This window comes from Solenopsis invicta, chromosome 5, assembly GCF_016802725.1.
Source record: "Solenopsis invicta isolate M01_SB chromosome 5, UNIL_Sinv_3.0, whole genome shotgun sequence".
NCBI classification, from domain to species: Eukaryota; Metazoa; Arthropoda; class Insecta; order Hymenoptera; family Formicidae; genus Solenopsis; species Solenopsis invicta.
In genome coordinates this window covers 20,677,018-20,693,348 of record NC_052668.1, presented here as the reverse complement: position 1 = coordinate 20,693,348, position 16,331 = coordinate 20,677,018, and the positions used below count along the sequence as shown (strand labels likewise).

The following is a 16,331-nucleotide window of genomic DNA, read 5'->3' as shown; positions in this document are numbered from 1 at the left end:
CTCCCGCGGTTCCATTTATGTGGTTGTCTTGCATTCGCGTAACTAATTAGACGCCTTTGCTACACGCCGATTACAAAGTTGGTAAAATTTAATCAAGAAGTCTATCCTCTTTCGAAACAACGCTCGTTCTTCTTCATGCCGTGGCGGCGCGGCGCAAAATCCCCGATGCAATAACGTGGTACAGTTTTGATATAAATTATCCTTAGATCGCATCAAATCACGAAACTTTGTGGAGCGATCTCGCGCTCTAGAGATCACTCTACAACGAGGCATGTGAAACGTTATATACGACAGTAACGTTAGTAAACGGTATTACGTTGCTCTGGAGAAATCGGATAACTAGTTCGAGAGATCTCATGCATTCTGTACAACCGTAACGGAAGATGCTGATATCGAAATGATCGTTTTATATTCAGCATCGTGCAATAACACAGCGAGCGAAGGTATTGTCTGAAAGAAGAGAATCCAGGGCACGTTAACATATCGACAGTCTTCGCGTATGTTAATAATATCGACATCATTCATAATTATGAAACTTGATAAATCGTATGTTTTGTTAATTAACAGATCAGCACGTTATGACCGGAAGCGGCAGCGATAACAGAGATTCTCATGGCTTCATCGAACGACCAAGATCCTCGTGCGAAATGCCTAGAGTGCCTGGGATTAAGTACGTACCGTTAAAAGAATCGCTAAGATATCGATATTCGGCATTTTAAAAAAATAGCATTTTCGCGCGGATAGCGAAAAGATTCGAATATGTTTCTCTTTCGCGAAACATTTGATTCACAATCGGTTTTATGATTCGCGCTTTTAACATCGAACGACCGATACATCGTGGAATTACATCCGATAAAATTTTCATTTGATTACGTCGCGAGTTAATCGAGTTAGTTGCAATTTTGGCGAAATTTTTCGTTACAGCATATACCCGAGCTCGCAACCACCGGGACAGCAAATACCGATAGGCAACAACACGGGGTCGTTGCCCGACTTGAGCAACGTACACTTTCCGTCGCCACTTCACACGCCTCTGGACCAGGAGGATCATTCGAGTAGTACGCCGTTCAGCAATGTAAGTTGTTCGATCGATTATCGTACCATCGACTACAATAACATTTTCTCTTTTCTTTTCCTCTTGATCTTACACGCACTTCTCGCGAGGCTGCACGTTTCTGAACGAGTCTTCATCGCTTTTACATCGCGACGTTTCCATTTTTTTCTATTTTTTATTCTCTCACATGTGATCTTCAATCCTCGAAGAAAATATCTGTAAAACGGCATTCAAAATGAAGGACGGTTCGAGTGCCATTATGATAAAACTATTATTGTTTCGTGCCAACAGATATATTTCTCCGAGTGATTTTGCACGTACATGAAAAAATGAAATACAATTTTGATTATAGCCCGCGAATGTACAATCGCCAATAAGTTCTATAAATACGCGACATTACTCATTGCTATTCAACGGATAATTTCATCCATCCGGTCTGTTCGATAAAATCTCGATATTTTATCAGACTTTAGATGCGCAATAACAGTTAGAGCTTTTAATCTCTTTCAACTTGAATTACTGTATCGAATGAGAGATTGATTTTTATATACAATATTTTAAATTTATCGACTATCGATTTTTTAATTGGGTCAGGATTTTGCAAAAATTCTTAAAAATTGTCTTTAAATTATATTTCTGTTTAAATGTACAATAATTATCCAGTATCTGTGACTGACGATCTGATAAGTTTCCTTAAAAAATTGTTCAAGTATAAAAACTGTTTACAGAAAAAAGTGCACTTGTTTTAAAACAAGAGCAGCTTTCATCGATATCGATATTAAGTAATCTGTTTCTGCATTTGAGCGCATTGAAAGCGGTTAACTTACTTATGTTTTACAATTGATGTGGCCGAAAGAATATCCGATTAAAGAAGGTAAAAGGCAGATGTCGATATCGAAAATTGTTCGTTCGCGTTTTTTTCTCGGTCAGTCTTCCGTTTTATCGACAATCGCGTTCGCTTCATATATTCTTTCCATTTTTTACCGCTCACACGAGCGAAGTCGTCGATCGGGCCACGAGTATGGGCGAGCCGTAGACAAGTAGAATTTACCACTGAAAACGAGTCTCTTTTTGAAATGGTCGAACCGCTGGTGTATTCCAGAGTCCTCAAACGAGCAGTCCCACAAACCTGTCCAGCCCGACCAGCTTGGCACAAGCTGGTAGGCTCTCCTTTTCACAGGATCCATCAAGCGTCCAAGTAAATATCCTCGTGGCCCCAAGTATTACTTGTAGATTGTGCCTACCGTTATATAGCGCAGCGGATTTTTAATTACGAGTGACACGACTCAACACATTTTTTTTTTTTTTTTTTTTTAATTTACCCATTTGTTCAAAGAGCTCGATGCACGAGTTACTATCTTGGATACTTCAAAAGATAATACGTAGATCTCGATTAAAAGCCGCTGCTGTAGAATGTTGCAAAGTTCGCGAAATATCCGAGAACGACTTGGACCGACCTGAAAGTTATTTTGGGATTTTTTAATTTAAAACCAGTTTCTGAAAATTCTTTGAGGTCGCGTCCCAGCGAAACGCTTTAATTAAGTTTACATCGCGAAACGATGTCGAACGCTCGGATATTTCGCATCTTGTAGCAGATTACGGAATCGAGGGGAGCGTATTTTTGCGATTCGAAATATTTAAATCGGCAATAGGTAGAAAACTTTTTGTCGTAATACATATACGTGTATGGTGTATGGTCGAAATTTAAATGAACAAAAAACGTACGTGAATAAATTTAAAAGTTAAATACACGTAGAGAGTTTAAAGAAACAATCGCCAGAAATGTTACCTCGGTTCCGTGAAGCGATGTTGTTTATTGGAAAATGTAAATTAGGATGCGATGGTTGCATGAGAAGAATACTCTTTGTGCTTTTCTGTGCTTTCTTAAATGTTAGATCGTTTCGATTAGAGTAGCGATAGAATTTTAGATAGAGATACCGCAGCTGCTTTCAGGAAAAAGTTATAGTTTATTTGGCGTAGTGAAAAAGAGAAAGAAAGCTCAAGAAATATTATCTGTCGCGAGGAGTATTACATTTGACGTATTACGTAATATAAACGCGAAGAATTCCTTTAGCAACAAATTTTGCATGTAATTGGATTGCTTTCACACTAATTCAGTAATGTTTGAAGACGCCATTGCTTTAATCGGAAAAGGATTTTAGTATCTTTCACGAGCAAAAGCAATTTTCCTCGGCATGCTCTCTCTATGTTCGAGTATACAAATTCCATCGTAGCTGGATATATCAACTTTACTTTTTTCTTTAGCGTTTGGTAATTTTCTATGGTTAACGGTAACAAGGATATAATGTTGCGCGCAATTATGCAGCGTTAAGTTCGAAATGAAACTTTTGCAGCACGCTATGGAAAGCACTTGTGACCTAAATGCGTCCTGACATTATTAATATAGAATTTAATAACATTTATCGAGCCCGCTCGATAATACTGATCGTTAAACCGTACTGTGCAAACGCGAAATGAATTACTCGAGAAAACTGCGTCGCGCTGGCGCGCGCGACATATTTTTAATGGAAAAGAAAAACCCCAGGCTTTAACGCACAGTTATTTCCGTTCGCATATATCTAATTCGTTAATATCAGGACGTATATTTCAGCGGCAGCCAGAAAAATTCGGGCAAAATTACGGCGTAAGCGCGCTCGCGGTCGATCTGTCTCTCTCTGTCTCTTAATTTTCTATTTATTTTTTATTTTGCCTTTGTTGTAGTGGTTGTTTGTGTTTGTTATTTTGCAGACCCATTTATCAGTGCCTGTTAACTCTAGGTTTCTTCACACGTGTAAGGTTAGTAGACACACCAAGTTTCTCGCTCTCACGACGTATGTAACAATACGGTATACGCTTATGTTGCTGCCTCTCTTGGTCGCGCGATGGCCGTTAACACCGTGGCATTTTTATTGTTTTGCTTGTTATATAGCACCGAGCTTGCAGACAGACTCGAAATACAATCAATAACGAAACGTGTGTATGCTAAAGCGCGTAGTGTGTATGTACCAGCTCGTCGCAACATACGTCTCTCGGGCTTGGAAAAGTAGCGCCGCCGGCCGCGATAATTGTCGTTTGGCAGAAGGAACGGAAAAGTAAAAGTTATGCAATAATAATTGTATAGAGTGATTTCAACGTGCGCGCGCGACCACTCGCTTATTTGTGCAATGCGTTGTATAATAAATGTCGTAAATAAAGGTTTCGTGATACCGCGCTGCGCACCGCGCGTCGCGCGCCTGACGGATCGACAATTTGAAAATTTTCCAAAGAAGATTCCGAAAGGGTCTTCGGCCGATTTTGAGGTCAACTTCTCTAGTCGACGAACATTTCTTTCGCGGATTTTATCTCTTTCACGGAGATCAAGTTCTTTGGATGCTGTACGAAAACAGCCTACGTGCCAAGATATTACCCATTCGACTGCCAAAAGCGTAATTCGTAAATATGTAGCACATGGCACGCCTTCGAAGTCGAGCTCGAACGTTTGCTACAAATTCGATGAAGCAACTCGGTTGTTGCGGCGAACCGCTTCCGCAAGTCCGATGCTGTAATCAATGATGTAGAGATCGATTACGCGAGCCTGCTGCGACTATGTAGCATCTATTCAGTTGAGTTTAGTTATATGAAAGCGCGAAAAAGGATTGTGTGTGTGTGTGTGTGTGTGTGTGTTTTGTGTAAGAGAGAAAGAGAGAGCAAAACGAAAGAGGCGACAGAGCGACGATCGATCGTTAATAGCGATGGGTATGAAGCAGGGTGTGGCACTGGAAAACAGCACAAGTACTTCGCAACAGGATCTTCAGAGCTATCCGCAGCAACCGGCGCCGACGGCGACGTCTCACAGCCCGACTGCTGGCCATTACATTTATCAACAACCGCACAGTCCGGTGCCGCAAAGTCCAGTTAGTACGCCGGCCGACCAAGTCGGACGTTTCGAAAATTATTATTTATCATAATATGCGAGTAGTATTGTTACAAGATGCATTTAGAAATTGCATTCAAATTCATTTTGCATTAAACCGCATTAAATTTATTATTAGATACAATCTTGTTCTATTTTCGTATATGTTTATAAATGCTTGAAACGTCTAATCAGTTTAGTTAATTAATCTAGCTGTACTGAGTAGAAAATCTATTTATCACAACAAATTTCGAGAAATAGAAGATATTAATTGATACAACACTATATAATATTATATAAGCTGCACGAGTGATTGTGTTGCTAATAGTTATTTAATGCATTTCATTGATTTTATCGATATACAGAAAACGTCGCAGCACCAGCACCAGCAACAGCAACAGCAACATCAACATCAACATCAACAATCGCAGCTCAATTCGTTGGGATCGTATAGATCCACGCAGTCAGTGAACAGGCCGTCGCCGCAATCGTCTCCTAGTCTAACTGTTCAAGTGAGATCATCTCTTATCATAAAATATCGTAAAATATAAATAGATAACAAGTTATTAATAACGAATCTACACATGAAAAAATACACAACTTGTTTCATACAAGTATTACAACTTAAGAAAAAAATAAAAATTTTATTTGCCTATTATTCTAACTTTTTTTCTCAATAAAATTTAATAATATTCTTCAAAAGATTGTAAACTTTGTTTAAGTACATGATAATAATTTTTTTTTAAATTTGTGATGAGTATATTTTAAGACTATTAAAGAATCAGAAAAATATTCTTTGTTAAAGTTACTTGAAAGCAGAAAGTAAATCGAATAATCGTTTTTCTCAATAATAGGGTTCGTATTTTTCTATGTGTATTTGAGAGATGCAACATAATTTTTTGGTAACATCATGTAGAGTCATCGTTGCAATAATTTAATAATAATGATGCAAAAGATTATACATACATAATTTCATCCAATGTGAGAAAAGTTGAGCGTTCTCGTGTCCATAATAATAGTTTCGTGCGACTAACAAGTTTGAAAGTAGTGCGCATTCCTTTTTCAGGGAAGTCCTTTAAGTTATAGCAATAACCCATCGGCGCCGCCTAGTCCTACAGGACATCCGGGTCCACCCAGCTTGACGTCTGATGCTATCGATCAGAATACTTATTTCATCAATCAGGCGCAAGCGGCGGCCCTCCAGCAGGATTTCGAACAGTTCACAATGGTACGTGAGTCATTCGCTTTTTAAGCATGACTGGAAAACTGATTTATGCGTCGAGTTCGTCTAAAGTCTCGCGGCCGGACCTCTCTGAAAAAAAGAGATTTTAAATTTTGACGTTAGATCATCGATTGACATCAAAATTCTTAAGTTTCGTAAAATTAAAATATCGGCTCGCTCGAGCTCCATTCAGGTGAGGGAAAGTAAAAGTTTTCCAAGTTATCGGAAATATTCGATTGACACGTTGGCAGTGGTCCAGTGATCGTACTCGTGTTCTTCTTTTTATCATCGAAGCTTTATCTTACAATTAGAGAAGGGAAAATTTGATTTATAGTTTCCATCGCTTGTGGGGGATAGTTAATAAATAATCGTTTCGAATTATTCTTTGCCGACGCGCGGAATCAGCGAATTTGCACTATCGTTAAATCTTATAACGCACGTGCTACACGTTTTATGCAATATTTCGACATATAATTGCATTCGGGTGTTTGCAGAGAGAAAGAAAAAGAGAGAAAGAGAGTGTGTGTGTGTGTGTGTGTGTGTTCAGCATGTTATGACTTATTTGGTATACGCGCGCATGACCGTAACGTTAAAAATACTCGCGCGTTTTATTTCACTATTCCCAATAAAGCAATTGATATTTACAAACGAGAGATTGGCCATAATTAATTTTTTTCACCGTACTGCTCGCACACACGGGCGCGAAAGATACAGTTCTTTAATTTCGATCTGAATTCGTCCGACAATTGTAATTATGTAACTACGATCAATTCATCAATTATAATTAATTAAGGGATACCCAATCCTAATTGGCGCTCAATCTTTTTTTATGCATGTCGAAGGGACTGGTAAGTATTCGCCGCTAAACTGCTCGTATTTAATGAATAGTTAGGGTCAAAAGCGAAATAAAGGCGAACGCGAATGTTGATGATAACAATTGAAATTTTGATAAGATGCAAGTGGAATTACAAAACAGTTATAATTTAACTTAATTAGCTTTACAATTGTAAGTTTGGACTTGGATTTCTCATTAAAATATTTTGATCGTTAATGTGCAATAATATACATGTATAAATACCGTTTTTATCATCAAGCAAGCTGATTGGTTTTGCGAATTTCAATAGATATAATATACATTACTCTTCAAACGATTTGACCTTCAAGGCTATAATTAATGCTACGCGATGAATTATTCCAAACGAATGATTCGTATGAATTATTCCGTCAGAATCACTTGATATTCTACTCCGCTCATCGTCAAACGTTCCGTTCCTCATAGGCTTCAAATGATCTTGATATTTTTTATTTAGTGGAATGCATCAAAATGAAATTATAATCGTAATTAGTTAAAAGTATTGACTTAAAAAAAATAGATTTTTTAAATTCGTAAAATAAAAATTAGCCTTATAATTATAGCCGTAAAAGACGGCTCTATAATTATATTTGATTGATTACCTCTAGACTTTATAGTCTTAAGTCTTGCTGTTTATCTGTTGCCTGCATTCGTCAGGAGTGGCCCAAATTTGCGCAGCAGCTGATGGAACTCGGTTGCACCTGGACCACGCAGATAGAGGTGAAATATCGCCATTAGTTGAAACCTTTTTATTTGCAAATTCAGTATTGAGAATATGTCCAGTGTTGTGTCGTCGTATGATTTTTACAAAAAGCTTGCAAAAAGTATTTTCTCGAAAATTACTAATTATATGTCTATTGTTACATGTGTGTCGTAGTTGTTAAAGATCGAATGTAAAAAGTAAAAACCTTGTTATTTTCACGACAAGATTTTAGACATTCAACGAGTGCTTAGTTAGCGTGTTAAAAAAAGAACTGTGAATTTGTACGAGTGCCGTATCTTTCGAATAGCGAGGGTTTGCATATAAACGAGCCAAATGTATTCCCGTGCGTGGTACTCGCTTGCACTTGTGGCGAAGGAAAAATATCAGATCTTAGAGGGGTGAAATATTTGTAAATTAGGGTAAAATATTACTGGCGGTGAAATATGCTACCATACACTGATGTTTAAAACATTACTCCCCGATCGAAAGGAGAAATTCTAAGGATCTAAATGCGCCGTTAAAAACCGTAAACGGGCTAAAGTACGTAATAGCGGCTTTTATGCTTATCAGGAATACGGGAGGCTAATAATAATCGTGATTCGTAACGCACTCTCAATTGATATCCCGCAAAAGTTGGAAACGCGCGTGTCGTTACGTATGCACATGCCAAAGTTCTGCCTTTTGCGTGCGTGCTGTGTTTCAGGACTAGTTTTATCGCGGGGGAACCTTAATGATACCTCCTTTTTATTCCCTCGTCGTTACACGCACGAGTATCTATTACCATGGCATTTGATAGTGCACGGACAATTGCGCGCCGAGCTATCGATTTAAATGGTAAAATGAAAAAGACAATGATGTTTTACGAGATAAAAAGCATCGTGCAAATCAAGCATCCGCATTCGCGCGAAATATCGTAATAGCCTCTTAGATATCGGCTAGAGGTCTGAGACTTCAAGAGCGATCTAACGAATCTGATAACTCATTTCTTTCAGACGAAGTTAAATAAACGCGAATAGACGTGACCAGGTGTCGAAATTTGTGTGCGAAATAATAGACTTGTGTAGGACGAAGCAATAAGTTTCTCGTGGCGGCCGACTAAGCGAAAAGCGGATTTCATTTAACAATGGCTATTAAGCGAGACGGAGTATCCGGAAATCGAACGGTAACCGATGTCGTGATAGATTTCTAAAGAACGGGCGATCTTTGGACGAGAGCGACACGAGCTTACGAGCTTACGATCGTATTTCTCCCTTTATACTCCTCTTCCGCTGTTTTCTCTCCCGCGTGCGACGTCCCTCGCGGATCATTCTATAAAAAGCCTTTGGGGGCTGGAGACGCATGTTACACGCGAGACGAATCAACGTTGCGTTCACTTAAAGACGAATCGGATTAGATCATGATCGCGGTAATCTTTTCGAGGCTTACCAATGATACCAGGCTCATTTTTACGACTCTCTTTCTTTTTTTTCTACTTCAGATGGACACGCCAGTGCAGGCGAACACAATTGGGACGTTTATTGGCTCACCAAATCACACTACGAATTACACGCAGGTAAGAAGATCGACGTCTTTGAAAATTTCTGGAAAAATATTTTTATATTTATAGGAGGGGTTGGCTACTAAAAAAGTTCAAAAATTAAATGTTAAATAAGAAACTTATATTTAAATAGCAAAGTTAATAACTTTTAATCTCAATTTATTTGATGATCCATATTATAATTGTTTCGTTATTTACAGTAATCATAACTTGAAAAAAGTATGGCATTCTAATTCAATATAAAAATGCTTTTTAAAATTAACTTTTAATTTAACTTGATTTTTAATCTTAATATAACTTTTAATTAGTTTTCTAATGATACAACCATGCTTTTATAAAAAGAAATTCCAAATTAATATACTTCCTGTTTGCGTGAAGTTTGCATTACGTATTTATCTTTATTTAATTATGTACCTGTTATTTGTGCCCCAGAGCGACGTGATTAATGTCGGTGGCGAATTAGGCAGCGGGGACACGGGATACTTTAGCACGAGTCCACAAATGGCGTATCAGCCTGCGACGACGACGACCACCGCTACTCAGCAGCTAACACCGCAAACTCCAAATACACCTACGATCATTCTCACAGGTATTGTCAGTAGTTTTAATTGCGTTTCGTAACAAAAAATATTTTACCTATTTTCAAATAAGTTGTTTTATTTATTTATTTTTTTATCGAGACATCATTGCAAAACAATGACCTCAACAAGAAAAACGAAGAATACTTCATCTATATATTTATATAAATATTTGTTGTATATAAGATTTGTTGAAAAAAATATATATTTGTCTATTCTTTATATGTTGTATAAATATCACTTAAAACTTCACTTTCGTAAATTTATTCAGCTCATCAGAAAAAATGGTTAGAAATTTTCGAATAATCTAATCCCTCAGTCCCCTTAATTCTTAAATGTATATCGATACTTTATGAAATGTAGCAAGTTAAAGAAAGTGTGCCAAGTGCTTTGATGCTATAAAACACCAAGAGATATAGATGCTATAAAATTTGAAAAAATTTTGATAAAAAATTATGTGTTACAGACTTTTCTGGTGCGGATGATCTTACGAATCCGGAATTTGTGAAAGACCTCGGGACAGCGATGATGGGTGATTTTGACCCGGAAATGTTCCCATCGGACGATGCCCTCAGACAGGGCCTTGATCCGATCGATGTGGATGGTCTACAAATGCTCGCTGACCCTACGATGGTTATATCGGATTCCAGCGCCGAAGCCCACTTTAGATTAGATCGACTTTAAGGGAAGAAATTTTACTCATTTACCAACCACTCGTGTCGACTATTGCGTAGGATAAAATAAATTCTGTCCTGGTGTCGTGATTAACTCGTAAGACACTTTGACATTTTGGGGTACCACTTCTTGGGCACTGGCAGATTTGCAGGGAAATGCGCGTCAATATGTATAAATACATATTTATAAATTTTATTTACAGCGTATTATAAATTCTCTTAAGTAAACTTATACGCGAATATTTTTATCTCGTTATATAAAATGCTGTGCATTTTTTTTATCTTATAACCCATACATGATGTCAGATCTGTATTGTTTTTATGAATAGCGTGTTTGTGTCCGAAACCTTTCGAAATATTTTCTGGAAACAGGTCAGTGGTCAATGAAAGTTGTTTCCCGCTCGTGATAAACCGCTACTTGACGATTAAGTAATATATATATACATATATATATAAATCTTTATTAACCCTTTTTTTATTTTACACTACTTTGTACATTGTATCATGTATGATCTCTAAGAAGCACAAAAGAAAAAGGTTTACTGATTTATACATGCTTTTATCATAATGCAATTATAGTGAAGTAATCTACCGTTTAGGCCAATTTAAAGATAGAAAAGACGATCGATTATGCTCCTCAACGAGGAGTAATTAAAAACGCATAAAGATATAGAAGTGAGAGAGGAGGGAGATGCCTATCGGCGGTACACGCCAACAGCGATCTAAATTCTTGTGTTTCCTTTTCCTCATTACATCCTTGCGAGCAACTTACGATCATGAACATTTATGTTAGTAGTACCTAATCTGTACAAATAATTCATTATTTTCCTCTCACCCCTTAATATCGCGTTCGCGTTATACTATGAATTAGTTTAGGTAACACAGGATTGTATTATTGAACAAATTTAGGCTCGATTAATATTAATCGAAAATTGCGATTGGATCTGTGATATTGAACGATTAAATCTAAGAAATTCAAAAGCAATCTCAGCAAAGAGACTGCATTTTTTAGAAACAGGCTTTTCTACGTTTCAAACATGCAATCCTGCTACTGATAACAATTTCTAGATTTATCACTTCATTTGAAAAGAATGGTTATTTATAATTTCCAATATCTCTGTTAATTATTAATACTTTTTGTTTATCGCTGAATAAACGCAGTGATAGTAATGAGCAGGAAAAAATGTCATATGCGTGTACCCTCGGCGGTTGTCAATTGTTTTTTGAAAGTAATACATTATACTTTATATGCATTCGATAATTAATCGAATGTGAAATTAAGATAATTGTTAATAACTGTGAAATCAAGAAGATGATCCTTATATCTTAGACACATTGTAAGTAGCATACCATATCTTTCTCGATAACACATTCAAATTCTTCGTTCTAGTTAAAGACATAATGTAGGCGATTAGTGTACGGAATCAGGCTACGAGATACCAAAGAGCGCGGTAGAATCTATGGTATAGTGTAGTCTGAGGCCAACGGTGCATACTTCAGCACACATACACCTTTCACGTTATATTAAAATAGATTGAAATTTCAACAGACGTAAATCGCAAATAAAATCGCTATCGCTAATATCACGTTCATATCTTATAAATATAGATCATCCTCTGTCTGCAAGGATAAATAAATATAACGGAATGACGTTAAGGAAGTTCTTGTACGTACGAAGTGTAATGTCTCTTTTTACATTATCGCTGTTATATTAGCTATCGATTGGCGCATACTTCGTAATTACAAGAAATTTTTTACACGATAAGAAATCCGCAGAGAGTGCATCTTGACGAAAGAAATTTAAACAATAATCTTTACATATTTAAAATGTGATTAATGTGACCAAGAATTGAATCATTGATATATCCAAAAGTTTATCGTAATAGATGAAATTCTCTTCCCGTTTGCTCTCTCTCTCTCTCTTTTACTTGCAAAGTCTCGTCCGCATATATGCAAATGCAAGAGGTGCCAAAAGCGCGTAGATATTCGTCATAGATTGTAAGATCGTGCTATCGATTCATAATCGTGCAATATAAACGTATGTATATGATCGTCGGTCGTTTAACATAAGGTTTAAACCAAGTTAAATGTTAACCAAGATCGTAACGTCAATTTATCATTGTCATTTTAACCGTAAATACAAAAGGCTTGCAAAAGGAAATACAAAGAGCACAAAATTTTAACTAGGATTTTTGAAAAAGAAAGACAGTTTTATTCCTGTTATCTAACATATTTTGCTGACACATACATTACTGTCTTTGGACATTCAAAGCTATGGTATATTCAAAATGCAAAACATTACGGGTAATGTGTGCAATATATAGCAAAAAATCATAAAGAGAAAATCACATTATTGTGTTAATTGTTGTGCTAATAATTAAGCGAATTTAATTAATTTGTAAGACTTTTAGTTAAATTTGGTATCGATTTTATCGAAATAAAACATTGTAAAATGATTGTTAAAATGTATATATATGTTGTATGATATGATCTGATAGCGCTAATTTATTTTAACAAATGAGAGTGTAATTGTAATAGTATCGAGTTATCGACCTCAAAGATCAAAACGAGAATCTGTTTTAACATTATAATCTTATGATTGCATAAATACTGTTTTTAGACATTGTGCATTTTGTTTTATTTATATAATCTTTCATAAATATTTGGTGTGTGTCAATCTTGCTCGAAATAATATTTAATTCTCTTTATTTCAAACTGCTTGTAATTTAATAATGAACGATGCCTCGATACTAATCAACAATATTCTTTTTAATTTGAAATTCGACGATCGTGACTGAGAGATGTGCGATGCCTTGAGGCACATTACGCGAAAAAAATTAATTTTTTACAAAAAACATTTACACAATTTCAGCAACTCTGTAATACAGATCGTAATATCGGCATCTCTTTTACGATTTGTTATAAGCTTGCGAAGAAATTCGAAGACAGAATGTAAATGTATAATATCGCAATAGACTATATATTTTATTTAGCGTTATACACACATACACATAATTTGATTATGTTTTATGTACAAATCAATTTTTTAAAGGCGAATCTCTTTTAAAGAGTAGGAAGCGAAATGAGGTTTCCACCGAATCGTATTTTCTAATTATAAAGATCACGACAAGAAACACGATAATCCAACGTAGCACGACCAAAGTATCCTCAGGAAGATTTTATAGCTTGAAACGTATAATCATATAAATTCATACATGTTTCTTTATTTACTGTTATACGAAACCACGTTGAAGCCTCAATCGAAACGAATTTTAAATGCACTTTATTTCCTTCTGTCTCCTGTATGTTTCTAAATTTCGTGCCTAGCTTTTCTTAATTTCTAATAGAAAACATTTCCTATTTCTTTTTCCTTTTATGACACGCATCTCAAAAACATACACACATTTTTTCTCTCCCTCTCTCTTCCCTTCTCTGTCTCTCTCTCTCTCTCTCTCTCTCTCTCTCTCACGCTCTCTCTCCCTATCTCTCTCTCCCTCTGTTTTATCGCATCGAGGAGAGGAGAGACTGGCTTAAGATTAATAAAATCGCAAGCCTGTTGTAACGTGCAATTAAAGAAAATAAAATAAGCAGCGAATGAAAAAGCGTCGCTGCCTATAGTCTCGCGTTAGATCGATCGGTCACGTCGATCCGCGAGGGCTTAATGAAAGAAAATTTGTAATATTTGTATATAGCCATGTTATACTGTGGTAAAAGAAAATTACCTATTATTATAAATAATATTATATATATAAATATATATTATATATATATTATCTATATGTAATACCGTTACGTTGTTGTACTACATTATTGTGAACACCATTTCTCAGACATCGATTTTTTTAAATAAAAAAGAAAAGAGCTCTCTTTCGACACACACTAAATACCAAGCCAAATCCGTCACGTTATTTGCCACGCGTGTGGTTCGCTCGTGTCGGCTATGCGTATACCATGTGCATCTCGCAATCGTTGCATTCGCATGACATTTGTACGATCGATTTGTGCGCCGGTAAATTGTTCTTTGAAATGTTTCTTCGCTTTGTATATGATTCGTTACATATCGTACAGAGAAGTTTCCATAGATATCAAAGAGATTATACAGCGATTAAAACGTTGCTCCAAAATATTCTTATTCAACTTTCCATTAATTTCCGACCTGTCGTATATCTTTAAGTAGCGGATAAGTGAACGAAGCCGGGGAAGACAAGAGCGTCTGCGATTTTCTAAGAAAGATCGGTGCCTGAGCGTTTTAGTAACGAGCCTTTTCGTCAGACTGAAGTTCGTCCTAATCCAACTAACAGATAGTCAATCGCGGCGAATATTTCGCAAATGTACAGCCTTCGTCAAGACATCGTTACCTGAACGACACGATCAATTCGCACGCGATTTTAGTAATACACTACGAAAAGTTATTTGAAAAGCGTAATTATCTAAAATAACGCGATTTTAAGTATGTCGATTAATAATCAAGTAATATTCGATTTCATTCGCGAATGATTGTAGTAACTGGATAAGTCATAGTTATTTTTTATTTAAAAAAGGAGTGTATCTTGTAAGAATGCATCTTGTGATGATGCCTTCAAAAAATACAAGGTTGAATAGTAACCAGTTAAAAAGTTAATAACTTTTAACTTGGTTAATTTTAAATAAATTAATTTTTAACTTTAGCTAGTTATTTTAAGACATAAACTTTAACTTATTAAAACTTTCTCCGCTAAGGAAAAAATTTACCTATGTAAAAGAAAAAAATCATCTTCATACATAAATAATATTTCTTTATTTTATATCAAAAAAATAATTTAAAAATAAAATATTAAATTTTATGATTTGTATTGTAATTGTTATTTAGAGTAAATTAATTTAAAAAAGTTACGATATTCTATTCTAACATAAAAAAATGAATGATTTATATATATATATATAAAATTTTTTAATTTTTAATTTAACTTAATTAAACAATGCAAAATTTTTTTCTTTACCATTTTTTTTCTATCTTGACTTAGACAAAAGTTGTAATCCAGTCCAGTTACTAAAATGATCTCATACCTCTTTCAACAAGCGCAAAGATTGCATCTCGATCTGCTTCGCGTTATCCGTATCACATACGATTTCTGTTCGGCATGCAACGATGTATTTATTCGAAAAGAAAAAGAGAGAAGCTCAGATATATGAAAAAAACTTGAAACGAACATGCTTCATTCACACATACTACATGCACACTCGCGGAAGAATATTTTCATCTAGCATCTAAGTTTCCTGAACATTTTCATCGTTCTCGAATCCTAGTCGATGTAAATAATTGTTTTATATTGTTAATATTAAAATAGATCGATTACGGAATGAAAGGGGCAGATTGTATATTTCAGGGTATTACGGACGTACCGACACGCGGTGCATTATCTCTGTTTCCGACGTCCATAATGTATAAGCGCACAAAACCGATTAACGATTTTATGTGTCTTCTTCGTGTTTAATCGTAATCTTTATTAATTAAATCTTGAACGTCTACGAAGCCTGTGTTTTGCCTGGGTACCTCTCTCTCTCTTTATCTCTTTATCTCGATTGGCGCTAAGAATCAGCTTGGAAAACGCGAAAATTGAATCTACATGTAAGATAAATTAATAGAAACTGCAATAAAAAATGCGCTTTTTTGCTTTATGGAATAAACATTTAAGTATTATTATAGTAATATCGCTTTGTTATTCCGTGTTTGTACTAAAGAATTATATGTCAATATTTTGTGCATAAAACATCGGTGATAAATAATGTTGGAGTCAAAGAATTATGCAATTTGAAAAACGCATCTCGATACTGGCAT

The 16,331-nt window shown here is 35.7% G+C and overlaps 1 protein-coding gene across 13 annotated transcripts in view; it reads left to right on the top strand.

The window, feature by feature from the left end:
- The window catches only part of LOC105195108 (CREB-regulated transcription coactivator 1), a 35,840-nt gene extending 21,201 nt beyond the window's left edge, over positions 1 to 14,639 (top strand). For 5 of the 13 annotated variants that reach the window (XM_026133605.2, XM_026133597.2, XM_026133595.2 and 2 more), the window contains 11 exons: positions 568 to 670; positions 925 to 1,075; positions 2,157 to 2,252; positions 4,798 to 4,947; positions 5,312 to 5,458; positions 6,013 to 6,174; positions 7,011 to 7,016; positions 7,679 to 7,741; positions 9,202 to 9,276; positions 9,694 to 9,850; positions 10,306 to 14,639. In XM_026133605.2, the coding sequence (XP_025989390.2) occupies positions 568 to 670; positions 925 to 1,075; positions 2,157 to 2,252; positions 4,798 to 4,947; positions 5,312 to 5,458; positions 6,013 to 6,174; positions 7,011 to 7,016; positions 7,679 to 7,741; positions 9,202 to 9,276; positions 9,694 to 9,850; positions 10,306 to 10,523 (1,328 nt within the window). In that variant the 3' untranslated portion in view covers positions 10,524 to 14,639. Of the gene's footprint in view, positions 1 to 567; positions 671 to 924; positions 1,076 to 2,156; positions 2,253 to 3,802; positions 3,851 to 4,797; positions 4,948 to 5,311; positions 5,459 to 6,012; positions 6,175 to 7,010; positions 7,017 to 7,678; positions 7,742 to 9,201; positions 9,277 to 9,693; positions 9,851 to 10,305 lie in introns of all 13 variants that reach the window. The other 8 variants (XM_026133596.2, XM_026133598.2, XM_026133600.2 and 5 more) reach the window with 7 other exon arrangements.
- Positions 14,640 to 16,331: the final 1,692 nt, after the last annotated feature.